This window comes from Equus przewalskii, chromosome 22, assembly GCF_037783145.1.
Source record: "Equus przewalskii isolate Varuska chromosome 22, EquPr2, whole genome shotgun sequence".
NCBI classification, from domain to species: domain Eukaryota; kingdom Metazoa; phylum Chordata; class Mammalia; order Perissodactyla; family Equidae; genus Equus; species Equus przewalskii.
The window spans coordinates 12,899,104-12,918,206 of record NC_091852.1 but is presented as its reverse complement, the minus strand read 5'-3'; the positions used below and the strand labels follow the sequence as shown (position 1 = coordinate 12,918,206).

Genomic DNA, 19,103 nt, shown 5'->3' with positions numbered 1-19,103 from the left:
GTACTAAGTCTCATTCTTGTAGATTTCCGTCTTCTAGAAAATCAAACTGCTCTCTGGGAATTTTAAGGCAGAGGAATACCAGGAATTTGGTTTGAGAAAGAGAGAAGAAAAGATACAGTTTTGTAAGTTGTGAGCAGTAAAAAGTGAGAATGATATTACATGAAATCCTGCAACTCTAAAGTGTCAGACAGCTTCCTTTGAAGTTTGAGCTTAAAAAATTTTAAGACAAATAAAAAGAAATGCTCTATCGTTTTGGTAGGTAGTATTCAGCGTCATTGTCTTCAGGTTGTACAACTGGCAACATTAATGAGACTGATCCATAACATGTACCTAAGTTAAACCAGGATGCATGGGATTAATTACACATATTTACGCTATTGGAAATAAAAGAAAGCTTATAATTTTTTCAAGGAATTCAGATATATCTTTAGAAGGAGAACCTTAGTAGTCAGTGTGTGTGAATTGAAAAATTAAGTTTTGGGAAAAATGCAGAGATAAAAATGGTGAATGAAAACTCACTCTCTCTTTGCTGTCAGTCTCTTTATTATTATTATTATTATTATTATTATTATTATTACTATTTTTTAAAGACATTATTTTAGAACAGCTTTAGGGTCACAGAAAGTTAATAGAAATATACGCAGATTTGCCATAGACCCCCTGTATTCACCCATGTGTAGCTTACCCCATTAAAAGCATCCCCCACCAGGGTGGTATAGTTGTTACAATTGATGAACCTACATTGGCACGTCATAATCACCCAAAGTCCATAGTTTACATTGTGATTCACTCTGGTGTACATTGTATAGGTTTGGACAAATACATAATGACTTGTATCCATAATGACTGGTATCATACAGAGTATATCATAAGATTATTTTCACTGCTCTAAAAATCCTTTGTGCTCCAACTATTCATCCCTCCCCTACCACCCTCCAGCCCTGGCAATCACTGATCTTTTTACTGTGTCCATAGTTTTGCCTTCTCCGGAATCTCGTATAGTTGGAGTATTACAGTATGTAGCCTTTTCAGATGGCGTCTTTCAGTTAGTAACATGCAAGTTTCCTCCATGTCTTTTCATGACTTGATAGTTCTTTTTTTTTTCTTTAGCACTTAATATTCAGATGTCTGATGTGCAAGTTTATTTATCCATCATCTTGGTTGCTGCCAAGTTTTGGTTATAAAATTGGAATATAAATTTTATGTGGATAAACTTTATTTGTAGAAAATTATGAATAAAGGTGCTGTAAACATCCGTGTGTAGGTTTTCTTGGGGTCATAAGTTTCAACTCCTTTGTGTAAATGCCAGGGAGTGCAATTGCTGGATCATATTGTCAGAATATGTTTACTTTTGTAAGAAACCGCCAAACTCTCTTCCAAAGTGGCTGCGCCCCTTTGCATTCCCATCAGCAATGAGTGAGAGTTCCTGCTGCTCCACATCCTTGCCGTCATTTGGTGTTATCAGTAATCCCAATTTTGGCCATTCTGACAGGTGTGTAGTGGTATCTCGTTTTAATTTGTCTTTCCCTGATGGTATATGTTGTGGAGCATACTTTTGTACGCTTATTTGCTATCTGTATATCTTCTTTGTTGAGGTGTCTGCTAAGATCTTTGGCACAGTTTTCAGTCAGAATGTTTGTCTTATTGCGTTTTAAGAATTCTTTGTATACTTTTGGATTAACAGTCCTTTATGAGATGTGTCTTTTGGAAATATTTTCTCACAGTCTGGCTTGTTTTCTGATTCTCTTGACATTGTCTTTGGTAGAGCAGAAATTTTTAATTTTAATGAAGTCCAGCTTATCAGTCATTTCTTTCATGAATTGTGCCTTTGTCTTGTATCTAAAAAGTACTTGCTATACCTTAAAGTCATCTAGGTTTTCTTCGATTTATCTTTTTGGAGTTTTATAGTGTTGCATTTTACGTTTAGGTCTGTGATCCATTTTGTAAGGTCTCTGTCTAGATTCATTTTTTTTTTTGCGTGTGGATGTCCAGTTATTTCAGCACCATTTGTTAAAGAGAATGTCTTTGCTCCATTGCATTGCCTTTGCTCTTGTATCAAAGATCAGTAGACTATATTTATGAAGTCTATTTCTGGGCTCTCTATTTCGTTCCATCGATCTCTTTGTCTGTTCTTTCATCAATACCACAGTGTCTTGCTTACTGTAGCTTTATAAGTCTTGAAGTCAGGGAATGTCAATCCTCTGACCTTGTTGTTCTCCTCTGTTCTTTCATCAATACCACAGTGTCTTGCTTACTGTAGCTTTATAAGTCTTGAAGTCAGGGAATGTCAATCCTCTGACCTTGTTGTTCTCCTTCAATATTATGTTGGCTATTTGGGTTTTTTGCCTCTCCATATAAACTTCAGAATGAGTTTGTCAATATCCATTAAATAATTTACTGGGATTTTGATTGTGATTCCAGTGAATCTGTAGATCAGTTTGGGAAGAACTGACATAGTTCTTTGACAATATTGAGTCTTTCTATCTGTGAACATGGAGTATCGCTTTATTTAGTTAGTTCTTTGATTTCATTCATCAGAGTTTTGCAGTTTTCCTTATATAGATCTTGTGTATATTTTGTTAGATTTATCCTTGTGTTACTTTTTTGGCTGCTCATATAAATGGTATTGTGTTTTTAATTTCAAATTCTCATGCCCATTGTCTGTATATAGGAAAGGAATTGACTGTTATATGTTAACATTATATCCTGCAACCTTGCTGTAATGGCTTATTAGTTCCAGGAGGTTTTTTTTAAATTCCTTTGGAAACATAGATGATTATGTCATCTGTGAACAAGATAGTTTTATGTCTTCTTTCCCAAGCTATATACCTTTTTATTTCTTTTTCTTGCCTTAATGCATTGGCAAGGACTTCCAGTGTGATGTTGAAAAGGAGTGATGAGAGAGACATACTTGGTTTATACCTAATTTTCATGGGAAAACTTTGAGTTTCTCATCATTAAGTATGATGTTAGGTGGAGGTTTTTCCAAGGTGAAGTTCTCCTTTATTCTGGTTTACTGAGAGAGTTTATCATGAATGGGTATTGGTTTTTGCAACATGAATCTATTTATATGATCATGTGATTTTTCTTTTTCACTCAGATCTGATTTTTAAGCATGATTTTAGATATATAATCTCTTGGGCAAGTTATTTGAACTTGCTAAGTCTTAGTTTCCTGATAGGAACCATGCACAAATGGGAACTTTTAAGAAGCAGGAAGCAGAAATAGGTGGTCTACCTCATAGACTTTGAGAACTATTTACAGTAATGCATATCAAGTGCTTTCCTTAATGCCTGTCATGAAATAAACACTTGATAAATACTAGTTGTCAACTACCTTTGGCAAATAGCAGAGGGATAATAAGTATAACAACATTAGAAAACAACCCTCTGAAAAATAATGAGGGTAGTTCATCTAGTGAGAGATTGGTCAATAAGGTAAAAAGAAATTTGAGTGGAAATTGTGGGATAATTTGTCTCATGGACTGTGTGGATAATTTTTGTGTTTAAAATCACATTTGACTGTTCTTGGATAATTTAAGGGGGACAGTGGTTTTTTTAATTAACAAACAAATTAGAGTGAAAGTTGCTTTATAATGATTCCTATCTTTTTAAAACAGATTCAAGATTTTTGGAAAGTTACCGCTGATTTCTTTACGAATCTCAGATAAAAAACTGCAAGGGATTTTGGAATTGGTTGAAAGCATTCCAAAACCCAAACCTGCAACTGAAGTACATGGCCCTGCCAAATCATTTCAGGTAATGAAAGTTACTTTCAAGATTAATAAAAGCATGAATTAAAAAAAATTCACAAATAGTATTTGTAACAACCACAGAAATTTCAAGTAAAGCAACTTAATTCATTTTGAGTAGACCTTTAAAAATTACATTTTTGAAGAGAAGACGATACAGTAGTAAAAGATGCAGACAGTAAAGAAAGGTATAAAATAATGAGTCTACTTTTCTTCACTCCTCCAGCCACCAGTCCTTCTCCTCAATGGTAACACTGTTAACCACTGATTCTCTAGTGTTCTAGAAATGTTTATGGCATGTATTAGTGCACGCACAAACATGTGCCTGCCTGTGTGTATATGTACGTGCATGTATATATATTTTTATGTTCTTAAAATTTACATGAATGGGATCATACTTACTGTTCTGAATCTGTATTCTTTTCACCATTATTATCATATATGTTGTATACTTTAGGGATATTTTCATGTTAGCGCATACAGATCTACCTTATTTTTGTTTATGGTGATAGATTATTGAATTTTGTGAGTGTACCGTCCTTTGCCTAACAATCTTCTTTTGATGGGCATTCATATTGTTTTGAGTGTTCATAGTTATAAAAATTACTGCTTTGAACTTCTTTGTACATATATTGGGGTATATTTTTGTCTACTGGATAAATTCCTTGAAGTGGAATTGTTGAGTAAAAGAGTATGTGAATTTTATGTTTTCATGAACTTTGCTAAATTTCTTTTCTAAATTGAGTACTAATTTATAGTCCCACCAACAGTAAATGAGTGTTTGTTTCTCTGTTCTCATTAGTCTTGAATATTAACAAATGTTAAATTTCTTCTAGTAAATGAAAAAGTGTTATCTTCTGGTTTTGATTTGCGTTTCTTTATGAGTAAGATAGGACTTAGTTTTGTAAGTTTCTTGGGTATTTGAATTTCTGTTTTTGGAAACTGCTGTTTGTGTCTTTTGTTGGGTTATGGTATTCCAATTAAGGAAATTATCACTGTTTATCACTTACAAAAAATTTTTTTCCCCATTTATTTTTTATCTGATATATTTATTTTCGCCATGCCAAAGCTTTTACTTTTTATGTAGCCAAAGTTATTAGATTTTTACTTGCTGATTTCTGTTTTGTATTATATACCTTATCTCTTATCAAGAGAATTTCAAAAAGAAAATATCCACTCTCTGATTTTAAATTCTGGTTTCTCTTTTTGTGTTTAACGTTTTTTCTTTTGAAATAATTTCAAACTTGTAGAAAAGTTGTAAAAATAGTGTAAAGAACTTTTTTCCTCAAACTATTTGAGAGTAAGTTGCTGACATGTACCATTACCCTTAAGACACTAGTTTTTTGCTGTATTTTTTCATGGTCTGTTACTGAGCTTTTTATTCTGTTAACAGTCTCTTTTGAAGACTGGAGGTTTTAAATTTTGATGAAATCCAATTTATCAGTATTTTCTTTTATGAGTGAAGCTTTTTCTGTCGTATCCCTGAAATCATTGCCCAACACAAGGTCAAAAAGATTTTCTCCTATGTTTTATTCTAAAAATTGTGTAGTTTTAGGTTTTATATTTAAGTCTGTGATCTACCTTGTGTTAATTTTTATATGGTGAATGTGATGAGTCATCATTCTATTTTTGCATTTGTATTTCTAGTTGTTTCAGTTTCATATGTAGAAAAGACTTTCTCCATTGAGCTGAGTCTGCTTCTTTGTTCTTCTCCAGTGAAGATCTAATGTAAAACATGGTGACTATAGTTGATACTGTCTGTATAATTTAAATTTTCTAAGAGAGTAGACCTTAAATGTGTTTCTATATCAAATCACCACAATGTACATATTAAATCCTTTACAGTTTTTTCAATTATACCTCAACAAAACTGAAATAAATTTTTTTTAAAAAAAGCCGTCTATTGCAGGAAGTGAAGAGGGACATTCAACTTCAAAAGATACTTAGGTGTTAAAACTTTTAACACCTAACGGGGTTAGCCCTGTGGGCCTAATGGTTAGGTTTGGCACGCACCGCTTCAGCGGCTCAGGTTTCGTTCCTGGGCATGCACGTACACCAGTCATCAGTGGCCATGCTGTGGCAGGTGATCCACATACAGAATTGAGTAAGATTGGCACAGAGATTAGCTTAGGGCAGATCTTCCTCAGCAAAACAAACAAAGAAACAAACAAACTTTTAAGACTTGTAACTGAAACTTTGTTTCTGAGACAAGCCAAACAAACATTCATGAAGGGGTGATTCTTTGTTTAAAAACTGTTTTTTGATCTGAACTGTAAAACCACTTCAAGTTAAATCAAAACTCTTAGTAAAGATCTACTCTTTTGTACTGAACTTTCTCAGGAAACTTGGAAAAAGTAGAAAACACAGTCCCTGCAGATTAGGAAGTCAACTATACAGAAAGCAGCATGATAATAGCAGAAAGAACATCAGTGGTAGGGGTGTAGATTTGTTTAAAGAAAGGAAGAGAGAAAGAAAGAAAAGAAACCTGAAATCAACTTTGACTATAAGCTATATGATCTTAGGCAAAATATTTAACCTCTCTAAGAATTTATTTCCTGAGTAAAATAATGACCTTAATACCTAACTTATTAGAATGTGAAAAGGATTAAAGACAAAAATATGCAAAAATCTAGAGGTGTGCTGGGTATTGAATACAAATAATAGATACCCTTAGATAGTAATCCTTTGCCAAATGTGTGGCTTGGCATATAAGAGAAACTCAGTATAAGAAGACATATTACACAGTTACTCTCTGCCTATTTTTATATATTTACTTGATTTTAAAGGAACATGATCTAGCATAGATCATGTGTTTGAGACCCTCTTGCTACATAGAGAGATTAAGCACAGCATAGGGGAGAAAGTCCTCTTGAGCATCAGTGAAAACCAAGAGAGAATCTAACAGTTACACAAGCACTTTTTCCAAAACTGATAACAGCTTAAGAGGAAAGAAGTCAGTAAAAGTGTTAAAGACAATATACATTAAGCCAGAAAGGACTTAGGGGTTCAGTCAGCATAGCATAAAGCTGATGGAGAACCAGACTCAGAAAACTGTCGCAGGAATGCCCCTTAACATCTAAAGATGATTAAAAAAAAGACTTAGCATAAATATATATTTACTTATACAGAAAATAAGACAGTATGGTCATCAGTGGAAGAACAGACACAGATCAAAAGAATAGACATAGAAATCACTGGAGGATTTCCTCCATCTAGTTAATTAACACATCTGTTACCTCACATGTTTACCCTTTTTTTGGTGAGACATTGGTGGAATGTCCCTTTTATTATTATATGTTGCCCTTCGTTGTCTCTCATTGCCTTTTTTATCTTGAACTGTTGAACTCTGCTCTGTCATATAAGTATGGAAACACCTGCTTTCTTTTGCTTGCTATGTGCTTGGAGTATTGTCTTCCATCCCTTCACTCTGAGCCTGCGTTTGTCTTTAGAGGAAGTGTTGTGTCTTGTTTTTAATCCAGCCAGCCACTCTGTCTTTTGATTGGAGAATGCAGTCCATTTACATTTAGAGTGTTTATTGATATATGAGGGCTTAATAGTGCCATTTTATCTCTTGTTTTCCAGTTGTTCTATATTTCCCTTGTTTCTCTTCCCATGTATTTCTGAAAGAATAACCCCAAAGGCTATCCTGAGATTCTCAGGTCTGCCACTACCAACATGGGCCAAGAGGGCACAGGTCTGAAGGAGCTGAAGCTATCTCTTCTTGAATGTCAGAGGGTGGAGCCTCCTCCTCAGTTTCATTGGGCTAGGCCCAGAACCTAGGGGGCAAGAGTGCATTTAGTCTTTACCTTGTTAAGTATGATAATAGCTGTAGGTTTTTCCTAGAGGTTATTTCCCAGGTTGAAGAGGTAGTCTTCTATACCTAGTTGGCTGACAGTTTTATTTGTATCATGAATAGATGTTGCATTTTATGTATTACTTTTTCTGCATCTGTTGGGATCGTATAGTTTTCTTCTTTATTCTGTTAGTGTGATGAATTAATTGATTAATTTTTGAATGTTAAAGTATCTTTGTGTTCCCAGTACAAACCTCGTTTGTTAATGACATCCTTATTTGCTAATATTTTATTGATGAGTTTTATATTTGTATTCATGTAAGATATTGCTGTATATATTTTTTTTGTAATGTCTTGTTTACGATATCAGGGCAGCGCAAGCTTCATAAAAGGAGTTGGAAAGTATTTCCTTCTTCTCTATTTTGTGAGAGAATTTATATAGAATTGATACTGTTTCTGCCTTAAATGAGTCTGAATCTACCAGTAAAGCCAAATGTGCTTGGAATTTCTTTATTGAAAGATTTTTAAACTGTGAATTTAATTTTTACAGGACTGTTTACAAGTTTCAGTTTTTTCTTGCATGAGTTTCAGAAGATTTTTTTTTTAAGTTCTGTTTTTTTTCTTTTCTTTTTTTGTGGGGAGGATTGGCCCTCAGCTAACACCTGTTGCCAATCTCCCTCTTTTTTTTTTCCCTACACAAAGCTCCAATGAATAGTTGAATATCCAAGTTGTAGGTCATTCTAGTTTTTCTCTGTGGGATGCCACCACCACATGGCTCGATGAGCAGTCTGTAGTTCTGCACCCTGGATCCAAACCGGTGAACCCTGGGCTGCTGAACTGGAGCGCACCAACTTAACCACTCAGCCATGGGGCTGGCCCCTAGAAAATTTTGTCTGTCAAGGAATTTGTCCATTTTATCCAAGGTGTTGAATTAATGGAAATAAAGTTGTTATTAATATTTCCCTATTCTCCTTTCAATAACTTAAGGATGTGAAATGACATCTGATTTTTCATTTGTTAGCTTGGTGATTTGAGTATGAGTGTTTGTTTGCATCCTCTTTTTAAGTTCTTTTGGGTACATGCCTGGGAATGGAATTGCTAGGTCATATAATAATTCTATGTTTAACATAAAACCGCAAGACTGGAGAGACCGCTAAACTGTTTTCCACAGCAGCTGGATAATTTTACATTCCCACTAGCAATGTACAAAGGTTCCAAATTCTCAACATTCTCACCAACAGTTGTTATTTTCCCTTATTTTGATTATAACCATCCAAGAGGATGTGAAGGAATATCTAATTGTGGTTCTCATTTGCATTTCACTAACAACTAATGATGTTGAGCATCTTTTCAAATGCTTGCTGGCCACATTTTTTTTTTTTTTTTTTGAGGAAGATTAGCCCTGAGCTAACATCTGCTGCCAATCCTGCTCTTTTTTGCTGAGGAAGACTGACCTTGAGCTAACATCCGTGCCCATCTTCCTCCAGTTTATATGTGGGACGCCTGCCGCAGCATGGCTTGCCAAGGAGGGCCATGTCCACACCTGGGTTCTGAACCAGCGAACCCTGGGCCACAGAAGCAGAATGTGCAAATTTAACTGCTGCGCCACTGGTCTGGCCCCCTATTGGCCACTTTTTAAAATCTTGTTTGGTGCAATTTCTCTTCAGCAACTTCTCCATATTTGAATTGGAGTTTGTTTTTTTTTGTTGAGTTATAAGTCCTTTATATTTTCTGCATAATCACTCTTATAAGATATGTGATTGCTAACATTTTCTCCTGTTCTGTGGGTTGTCTCCTGTCTATGGGATGTACAAGAGTTTTTAATTTTGAAGTCCAGTTTTTCTAATTTTTCTCTTTTGTTCTCATTTCCTTTTGTTCCTTTGTATCATGTCTAAGAATCCATTTCCAAATCCAAGATCATGAGGGATAAATATCCCTCTTTTCTTCTATGCTTTCATGTTTTTAGCTCTTGTGTTTAGATTCTTGATCCATTTTGACTTAATTTTTTTTTTGGCACCTGAACTAACAACTGTTGCCAATCTTTTTTTTTCTTTGTTGCTTTTTCTCCCCAAATCCTCCCAGTACATAGTTGTTTACTTTAGTTGTGGGTCTTTCTAATTGTGGCATGTGGGATGCCCCCTCAACATGGCCTGATGAGCGGTGCCATGTCCGCGCCCAGGTGAAACCCTGGTCCGCCAAAGCGGAGCACACGAACTTAACCACTCAGCCACACGGCTGGCCCCTTTACTTAATATTTTAATACATTGTGATGTAGGGTACCAAAGGCATTCTTTTCATGTTGAAATGCACTTATCTCCGCATCATTTGTTGAAGAGACTGTTCTTTCCCCATTGAGTGGATTTGGCACCATTGTCAAAAATAGTTGGCCATAGTTTTATAGATTTATTTATAAACTCTCAATTCTATTTCATTGGCCAATAAATGTGTCTGTCCTCATGTCAATACCATACTGTTTTGGTTACTGTAGCTTTTTAGTAACTTTGATATTGGTAAATATGAGTCCTCTGATTTTGCCCTTCTTTTTTTTTTAAAGATTGGCCCCCTGAGCTAACATCTGTTGCCAATCTTCTTCTTTTTTTTCTTCCTCTCCCTAAAACCCCCAAGTACATACTTGTATATTCTAGTTGTAGGTCCTTCTAGTTGACTATGTGGGACACTACCTCAGCATGGCTTGTTGAGCAGTGCTTGGTCTGCACCCAGGATCCAAACTGGCAAAACACTCGTCTGCTGAAGCGGAGTGTGCGAACTTAACCACTCAGATACAGGGCCAGCCCCTGATTTTGCCTTTCTTTATCATGATTGTTTTAGTTATTCAGGCTCCTTGCAATTTCCTATGAATTTGTGGATTGGCTTGTCCATTTCTGCAAAAAGTGCAGTTGGCATTTTGATTGAGATTACGTTGAATCTGCAGATCACTTTTGATAGTACTGCCGTGTTAAAAATATTAGGTGTCCCCAATCCATGAACACAGATGATATCTTTCCCATTACTCAGATCTTCTTTCATTTCTTTCAGAAATCTGTTGTAGCTTTTGGTGTATAGGATTTTCACTTCTTTGCTTAATATTTGTCCTAGTTTATTCTTTTTGATGCTATTGTAAAGGAAGCTATTTCCTCATTTTCTGTTTTGGATTGTTCATTGCTGGTGCATCAAAACACAACTGATTTGTATGTTGATCTGGTACCCTATAGCTTTGCTGAATTAATTTTTTAGCATTATTAATTTTTGTTTTGTTTTTCTCGATTGTGGGATTTTCTTTGTGTAGGATTATGTCATCTGAGAATGGATACAGTTTTCCATCTTTGCAATTTGGATGCCTTTATTATTTTTCCTTGAGTAATTGCTCTGGCTAGAATTTCAGTACAGTATTGAATAGTGGTGGTGAAAGAGAGCATCCTTGTCTTTTTTCTGTTCCTTGGGGGAAAGCTTTCAGTCTTGCACCGTTGAGTGTGATGTTCACTTTGAGTTTTTCATAAATGCTCATTATTGTGTTGAGGACGTTTCCTTCTATGTCTGCATTATTGTGTGTTTTTATCATGAAATGGTGGTGAATTTCGTCAAATGCTTTTTCTGCCTCAGTTGAGATGATCATGTGGGCTTTTCTGTTTCATTCCATTAATATGGTGTTTTATAATATATATATTTTTTTTTGCTAAGGAAGACTAGCTCTGAGATAACATCTGTTGCCAATCTTCCCTTTTGTTTTTTTTTGCTTGGGAAGATTAGCCCTGAGCTAATATCTGAGCCAGTCTTCCTCCACTTTCTTATATTTGGGTCACCGCCACAGCTTGGCTGATGAGTGGAATAGGTCCATACCCAGGATCTGAACCCACAAATCCAGACCACCAAAGCGGAGCACACTGAACTGAACCACTACACCACAGGACCAGCCCCAATGATTTCTTTACTATGTTGAATCACTCTTGCTTTCCTAGGATAGATTTTGCTTGGTTATGATGTATAACCCTTTTAATAGGCTGTTGGTTTTGGTTGCTAGTATTTTGGTGAGGATTTTTGCATCTATATTCCTAAGTTATATTAGTTTATAGTTTTCTTGTTGTGTATTTGTCTGACTTTGTTATCGGAACTAAGAGACTGAATTGGAGTGTTCTCGCTTCTGTTTTTTCAAGAGTTTGAGAAGGAAGGTTTTATTTCTTCTTTAAATGTTGGTAAAATTCCCCAGTGAATTCTTCTGACTTTTCTTTCTTGAGAGGATTTTGATTACTCATTCAATCTCTTGTTGTAAGTCTCTTCAGATTTTCCGTTTCTTCTTAAGTCAGTTTGGATAATCCATGTCTTTCTAAGAATTTGTCCACTTCATCTAGGTTATGCTACTTGTTGGCCTCCGGTTATTCATAGTTTTCTATATAATTCTTTTTATTTCTGTAAGGTTGATAGTAATGACTTCAATTTGATTTCTAATTTTAGTTACTGATGCCCCTTTTTTGATCTTAGTCTAGCTGAAGTTTTTTCAGTTTTGTTGATCTTTTACAAGAATTAACTTTTGGTTTTATTAATTCTTTATTTTTCTGTTCACTATCATTTATCTCTGCTGTAATCTTTATATTTCTTTACCTTTGCTAGCTTTTGGCTAATTTTGATCTTCATTTTCTAGATCCTTGAGGTAGAAAATGAGGTTATTGATTTGAAATTTTTCTTCTGTTTTAATGTACTTGCCAGATACAGAATTCTTGGTTGACTTTTTTTTTCTTTCAGCACTTTAAATATGTTATTCTATTACCATTTGTCCCCCATAATTTCTGATGAGAAATTAGCTGTTAATTTATTGAGGATTTTTAGTATGTGGTGACTAGCTTCTCTCGTTGCTTTCAAGTTTCTCTCTATCTTTCAGCAGTTTGATTACAGCATGTTTTGATGTGGCTCTCTTTGAGTGTATGTTACTTTGAGTTCATTGAACTTCTTGAGGTTATTAGATTTGTGTCTTTCATCCAGTCGGGGAATACTTTCGGCTATTATTTTTTCAGGTATTCTTTCTGCCCCTTTCTCCTTCTCTTCTTCTGGAATTCTCATAATGTGTATATTGACTCACTTGATGGTGTCCCACAGATCCCTTAGATTGTGTTCACCTTTCTTTACTCTTTTCTTTTTGAAAATTTTGGTTGACCTATCTTCATGTCCACTGATTCTTCTGCTAGCTCAAATCTTCAATTGAAATTCTCTAATTATTCTCAGTTATACTGTTCAGGGCTAGAATTTGTTGTATTTCTTTTTCTAATTTATATCTCCTTATTGATTTTTATATTTGTGACATTATTCTTCTACTTTTCTTTAGCTCTTTCTCCATGGTTCTTTTTAGCTGTCTGAGCATATTAAGTTTATTTGAAATTTTCTTTCAATAAGTCTAGTGCCTGTGCTTCCTCCTGAACTGTTTCTGCTAATTTCTTCTGTGTATGCACCATACTTTCTTACTTCTTTGCATGCAGTATCCTGCTATTATAACCAGAGAAAGGAATTATGAGGAAAGAAAACTACAGACCTATATGTTCATTAACACAGATGCAAAAATCCTCAACAAATATTAGAGCCAAAATAGTATGGTATTTAAAAAGTATAATACACTGTGATCAAAAGCATTTACCCTAGGGAAGCAAAAATGGTTCACTAATCAATGTTGTTAGCCATATTCACAGAGTAAAGGAGGAAAAGTATATGATCATCTCAGTAGAAGAGGAAAAAACGTTGACAGAACCCAACAATGATTTGTGATAAAAACTCTTAAAATGGAAATAAAAAGGAGCCTCTTCAATCTGGTAGAGGACATCTTGGATAAACCTATATCTAGTATCATACCTACTTTGAAAGACTGAATTCTTTCCCTGTGAGATCAAGAATATTGCAAGAATACCTTTTCTCAGCACCTTTATTGAAATTCATATGGAGGTTCTAGCCTGTGCAGTAAGCCAAGAAAAATAAAGATGAAATGGAAGAGAAAAAGTAAAACTATTTTTATTGCAGATGACGTGATCATTTATTCAGAAAGCTCTAAGGAATGTATAAATACCACTAGTTACAGTAAACAAATTTAGCAAGGTTACAGGAAACATTATCAATGTAAATAACTAGTTGTTTCCCTAAATGAAATTAAGAAAAATATTCCATTCATAATAGCATTAAAAATGTTAAATACTTAGGAAAAACTTAACAAGAGAAGTATTAAGACTTGTATACCTAAAACTTCAAAACGTTTCTGAAAAAAATTAAAGAAGACCTAAATGATGATATACATAGTCAAAGATTGGAGGACTGACTTTGTCAAGATGGCGATTCTCTCCAAACTTGGTAGATTTCTCACTATTGCAATCAAAATACCAGATTTTTCTTCTAAAAATTGACAAGTTTATTATAAAGTATATATGGAAGTGCAAAGGATACATATTACCAGAAAATTTTGGATAAGAATAATGTTGAAAGATTTCTAAATCTTGATTTCAGAGTTTATTTTAGAGGCTGCTTTATTCAAGGAAGTGATGTACTGACATAAGAATAGACATATAGATCTATAAATTAGAAAAGAGTTAAGAAATAAATCCACAGTAGAATATATAGTTAATATATATTTGATTTCTTACAAAGGTGTCAACCCAACTAAGTGGGGGAAGGATAGTCCTTTCAACAAATGGTTCTGAAATAACTAAATTTCCATGTGGGGGAAAAAAAATGAACATCAACCCGTACCTCTTGCCATACACAGAATTTAACTTGAAATGGAACAGAGACCTAAGTGTAAATGCTCTTTAACAAAATAAATACATAATAGAAAATCTTTGAGTACTTGTGGTAGGGAGAGAGATCTTGGGACAAAAAAGCACAATTATAGAAGAAAAATAAATTACACTTCATGAAAATGAAAATTTTCTGCGTTTTTAAAGACACTTAAAAATGCAAAAGGCAAGCCATCCAATTGGGAAAAATATTTGTAACACATATAATTTACAGGAAACTTTATCTAAAATATTTAAGGTGACCAAGAGCCCAATAAGAAATGAGCAGACATGTGAAAAGGTGTTAGATTTTATTACTCGTCAGCAAGGTGCAAAAGAACCCATTCTTTCAGAAATGTAGACATAAAAAATTTCAGAACATTAAAAATTGAAATTAGGCCAGCATAGTTGTTACTTTTGGGGGTTTTGCCTGATGATTGTGAGGAGTGTGAGGGAGGCTTCTGAGTTGCTGGTAATGTTCTATTCCTGGATGTGGATTTTGGGTGCATGAATATGTTTTGTTCTTGAAAATTTATTGAAGTTTATACTTACTTTGTGTAGTAGGTTATATTTCAATAAAAATGTTTTCCCAAAATGGACAGGATTTAGAGAAGGACACACACAACCCATGAACCTATGATGTGACGTGTAGTTATTACACATTTGTGAAATTCTCCTTAAAACTAAGGTGAAATTTCTAGCAAGAGTGACAAAATTTAAGATGTCTGTAAACTAAGCATTCGTGAGGATATGGAGCCATAGCAACTCTAATCTGTTGACATTAGTGTAATGTGTTGCGACCACGTGTAGAAACAGTTTGATAGTACTTAGTAAGGTGAACATATGTATTTCCACTCTTTGATATATACACCATGGAAAATCTTGCGTATGAGTACCTGGAGGTGTGTTCAAGGATGCTTATCATGGCACTGTGAGCAAAAGCAAAAATCTATACACAATATGAATATTTACCAACAATGTAGTGGACAAATAAGTAGTGGTTTATTCATCATTGCAATACAGTATAGCAGTGAGAATGAGTGATCAATATGGGTAAAATTTAAAGATTGTTTCCTAGAAGAATGTCACAGGAAAACACATGACACATTGCCCTTTTCTACAGTTTAGAAAGAAACAGAGGTTAACAGTGTATTATCTAGAGAATCATTCATAGGAGGTTAAAAACAAGTAAATAAAATCAAGAATATGATCAGGTATAAGGATTGTGATCAAAGAGGAGTGCATAAATGCTTCTAGATAAGGGTATCGTACTGTTTTGTTTCTTGGCCTGGGTGAAAGATTGAGGAGTGTCTTTTGTTATTACTTTCTTAACTGCATTATGTATTTTTTGTATGCTGTATTTCCCAAAACAGTAAAAAAGTGAATTTACTAAAATATCTTTAAAAAATTAAAAATAAAACTGCAAGATCCTTTACTCTGGAAGCTTTAAATGTTGAACCTTTGGTTGTTTCTCATGGATGTCCTGGAGGTGGCTTCCTTATTTAGTAAGACATTGAGTTAAGATGGATTTCAGATCTCTTCCTACTCAAAGCCTATCAACAAGGAAATTATTATAACAGTTCCACAATTTATGTTGTCTTGAAATTGTGAAACCACTTCTTTAAATCTACATTTTACAGTTTACTTTTCTAATTTAAATTTCTAGTCTAAATCTAAGATTGGATTTTTTCTCAGTTAATTCAAATTAAGGTTTTTGTTTGTTTTGGTCAAAATTGTTATAGAATTTCCAATAAAAGTCTTTGTGCTAATTGACAGTGAATTCCTTTCTTTCAGATGCAAAGATCCGTTTCTTTGGGAACATCACAGATTTCACAGAAAATGTTTCCTCTCTTGGAAATTCCATGTGTTGAAGATGGTAAAATGAAACTACTTTAGGAAATTTTCCTTATTATAAATATATTATGAAAATAATTTTCATTTTGAGACCATATAAAAATTTCAGACAGTAGCAGATATTTGTAAATTTTTACTAAAATTCCTTTAAAACAACATAATTTGGATGTTTCTTAAAGTTGCTTTTGTCGTGGGATTTTTTGATATATAAAAGTTGAACTCATAATCACAAGGAATGCTAGTAAGTTAATCATCTTTATCCTGCTGTGAGCCAATAGACCCCATGAAACTTTGTAGATGTCCAATTTATAATGTGTTACTTTTACTTTTACATTTAATGTATTATTAAATGTCAGCCATTTGGAGAATTTGGTTATGGTAAAAAAAATTTTTTTTAACTTTTTATATTTTCCTTTTTTGTTATTAATGGAAAAAATCAAGCTTTAATTCCTACATTCACACGTGAAAACTGCTAAATATTTTGATTTCAAATATCTGCTTTCTCTTCTCCACACTGGAAAGAAAAAATAAATGTATTTCTTTACTTTTAAGACTTTTAAAATTGTTAAATGTTAAATCACAGAAATTACCATGTGGATACTTGGTTTTCTAGGGAAGCTTTTCCTTCATGTGTGGTGATCAGGGAGCAGAGGCGGGCTAAGAGGTTTTGTTTGCGAGATCATCTACCTTAAATTTGATCTTAGGGCATTAGGGATATACTTCAGATGGTTTTAGTTTGCTTTAAACCTTCTTTTAGTGGTTTTACTAGTTTCTGGATCCTTTCTAATAGCAAATTCTGAAAATTTATTTTCTAGAAACTGATGCTAAATCTCAGTTTCTTCATTCAAACTCCAAGGACTGCTTTCTGCTTTTAATATTGCGGAGTTTGTAACTAAGTCCTGTTTTGCTTTCCAGGTAGAGTGAGCATGTTAGTGTGTTCCTTTGAGTATGGATGGTGGATGTAATTGTTGGCATTGACATTTGCATAAAATTTTCTTTAGCAATTTTTAGATAGACTAATGATTTTAAAAGATGATGTTCATTAAGCTGACAATTGCATCTTGTACTTTTCTACACTTTTTTGTCATCCAGAATGTTATTTGCTCAGATAGAATCTCTTTATTCTTTTCTATTTATTTTCTCATCTTTATGTTTGATATTTGAAATAGACTCTTAGTGTTTTAGTGTTCATATTTATTTCAAAAAAATTATTAAAATGTTATTAAAGTAATCATTTTAATTATCTACTTAAACGATATTCTATGATATGTAGATTCTGAGGAAGAATTTTTTGATGCACCGTGTAGTCCCTTGGAGGAGCCTCTTCAACCTCCAACTACAGTTAAAAGTTATCAACAGAAAAAGCTTCCAAAGACAGCTTGTTCAAAAAATATGACTCAGTATAAAATAAGATTTGAAGTGCCAGAGGTATGTACAGTGGTAAAATTAATGTTGCTGATTTAAACTGTTGGACATTTCTGCTATTCACAGCTTATTTATATAGTCTCATTACTAATAGGCACTGTTGTTTTTATCCTGTTTAAACCTGAATCCAGATGTTGCTGTGTGATTCTTCTTTCTCTTTCTTTGAAGATTATTTCCCTTAATTATGATGTTGAAGGCTGTATTTTTCAATCCATCTCCCTGGACTTTGCCAACGATCTTGAACATTTAACTTCTTAATTTACAGAACTTCCATGAGTTTTTGTTTTTAAATATGAGTATTTGATGGAGAGGTAGGAGGTGATACACCAGGTTTTATTACTTGTACTACCACCACCCTCAGGTGCTACACATAATATAGGTATAGACAAAACAGAAAAATAGATGAAAAATAACTCTGAAGAACTGTTTTAATTAGGCATTTAGATGATATATTGTGTTTATTCAATACATATTTATTGAAAATAATTGTACTGTGTGTGAAGTTGTATGTGTGTGTGCATATAAAAATCTCTCCTAAATTTTAATACATATCATTTATATCATATGTATACCTCATATATCCATATATAACTACCATCTACATAAACAGTTTTTTTTCTTACGTAGTGGTGGTTTCTTTTTTTTTCTTCTCCAGGTTTTGATTCAGTTTTGTCACCTTGTTGGAGATTGTGAACTGCCTGTGGTAGAAATTGATGTCTTAGGATTGGGCACAGAAATTGAGCTTAGAACATTTGATTTGAAAGCAAATGCCTTTTTGAAAGAGTTCTGCTTAAAATGCCCAAAATACTTTGGTAAGAATCTCTATTTTTTTTCAAATAAATAAATTAGTTGTATTGTTTGACTATCTACTAGTGAGTTTTAAATTCTCTAGGCTTTAAATCAGTATATTTGCTAAAAAATTCTCAAAGAAGTAGTATATTATGAATTAGTCTTCACCTGTATACTTGGTAATCTAGGGGGGTAGACCAGAGATAAAATGAAGATAATTTTTTTCATTACGGAAAATAAAATAGTCATGGTTTAATTTTAAATCTGCTTAACTATATACTACAACACTGAATTCGTCAATACTGTTACAATTACCACAAACTTAGTATCTTAAAACAACACAAATTTATTATCTTAAAGTTCTGTAGCTCAGAAAGCTGACACAGGTCTCAGCAGGCAGAAATCAGGATATCAACAGGAGCTCCTTCTTGGAGGCTCTAGGGGAAGACCTGTTCCCTTGCTCACTCAAGGAGTTGTGTTGGAAGAATTTAATTCAATGTGATTTAAGTCTGTTTCCTTGCTGTCTATTAGGTGAGGCCTGGCCTTAGCTCTTAGACGCCTCTCTAGGTCCTTACACATAGTCCCCTATATCTCAGAACCAGCATGGGATGTCAGATCATTCTCATGCTGTCATCTCTCTAACCTTTCCTTCTGCCTTTTGCTTCCACTCTCAAAAACTAAGGTGATTAAATTGGTTACATTTGGACAACCCAGGATAATTTCCTCTTAACCTTAGTCACCTTTTGCC

At 33.9% G+C, this 19,103-nt stretch overlaps 1 protein-coding gene across 9 annotated transcripts in view; it reads left to right on the top strand.

Annotated features, from left to right (window-relative positions):
- Window positions 1-19,103, top strand: part of VPS13A (vacuolar protein sorting 13 homolog A) — a 233,757-nt gene that overhangs the window by 75,920 nt on the left and 138,734 nt on the right. For all 9 annotated transcript variants that reach the window (XR_011531544.1, XR_011531547.1, XR_011531546.1 and 6 more), the window contains 4 exons: window positions 3,620-3,758; window positions 16,082-16,163; window positions 17,415-17,569; window positions 18,222-18,378. Coding sequence is in view for 5 of the 9 variants with exons in the window: in XM_070590109.1 (XP_070446210.1) it covers window positions 3,620-3,758; window positions 16,082-16,163; window positions 17,415-17,569; window positions 18,222-18,378 (533 nt within the window). In the remaining 4 variants the exon portion in view is untranslated. The remainder of the gene's footprint in view (window positions 1-3,619; window positions 3,759-16,081; window positions 16,164-17,414; window positions 17,570-18,221; window positions 18,379-19,103) is intronic.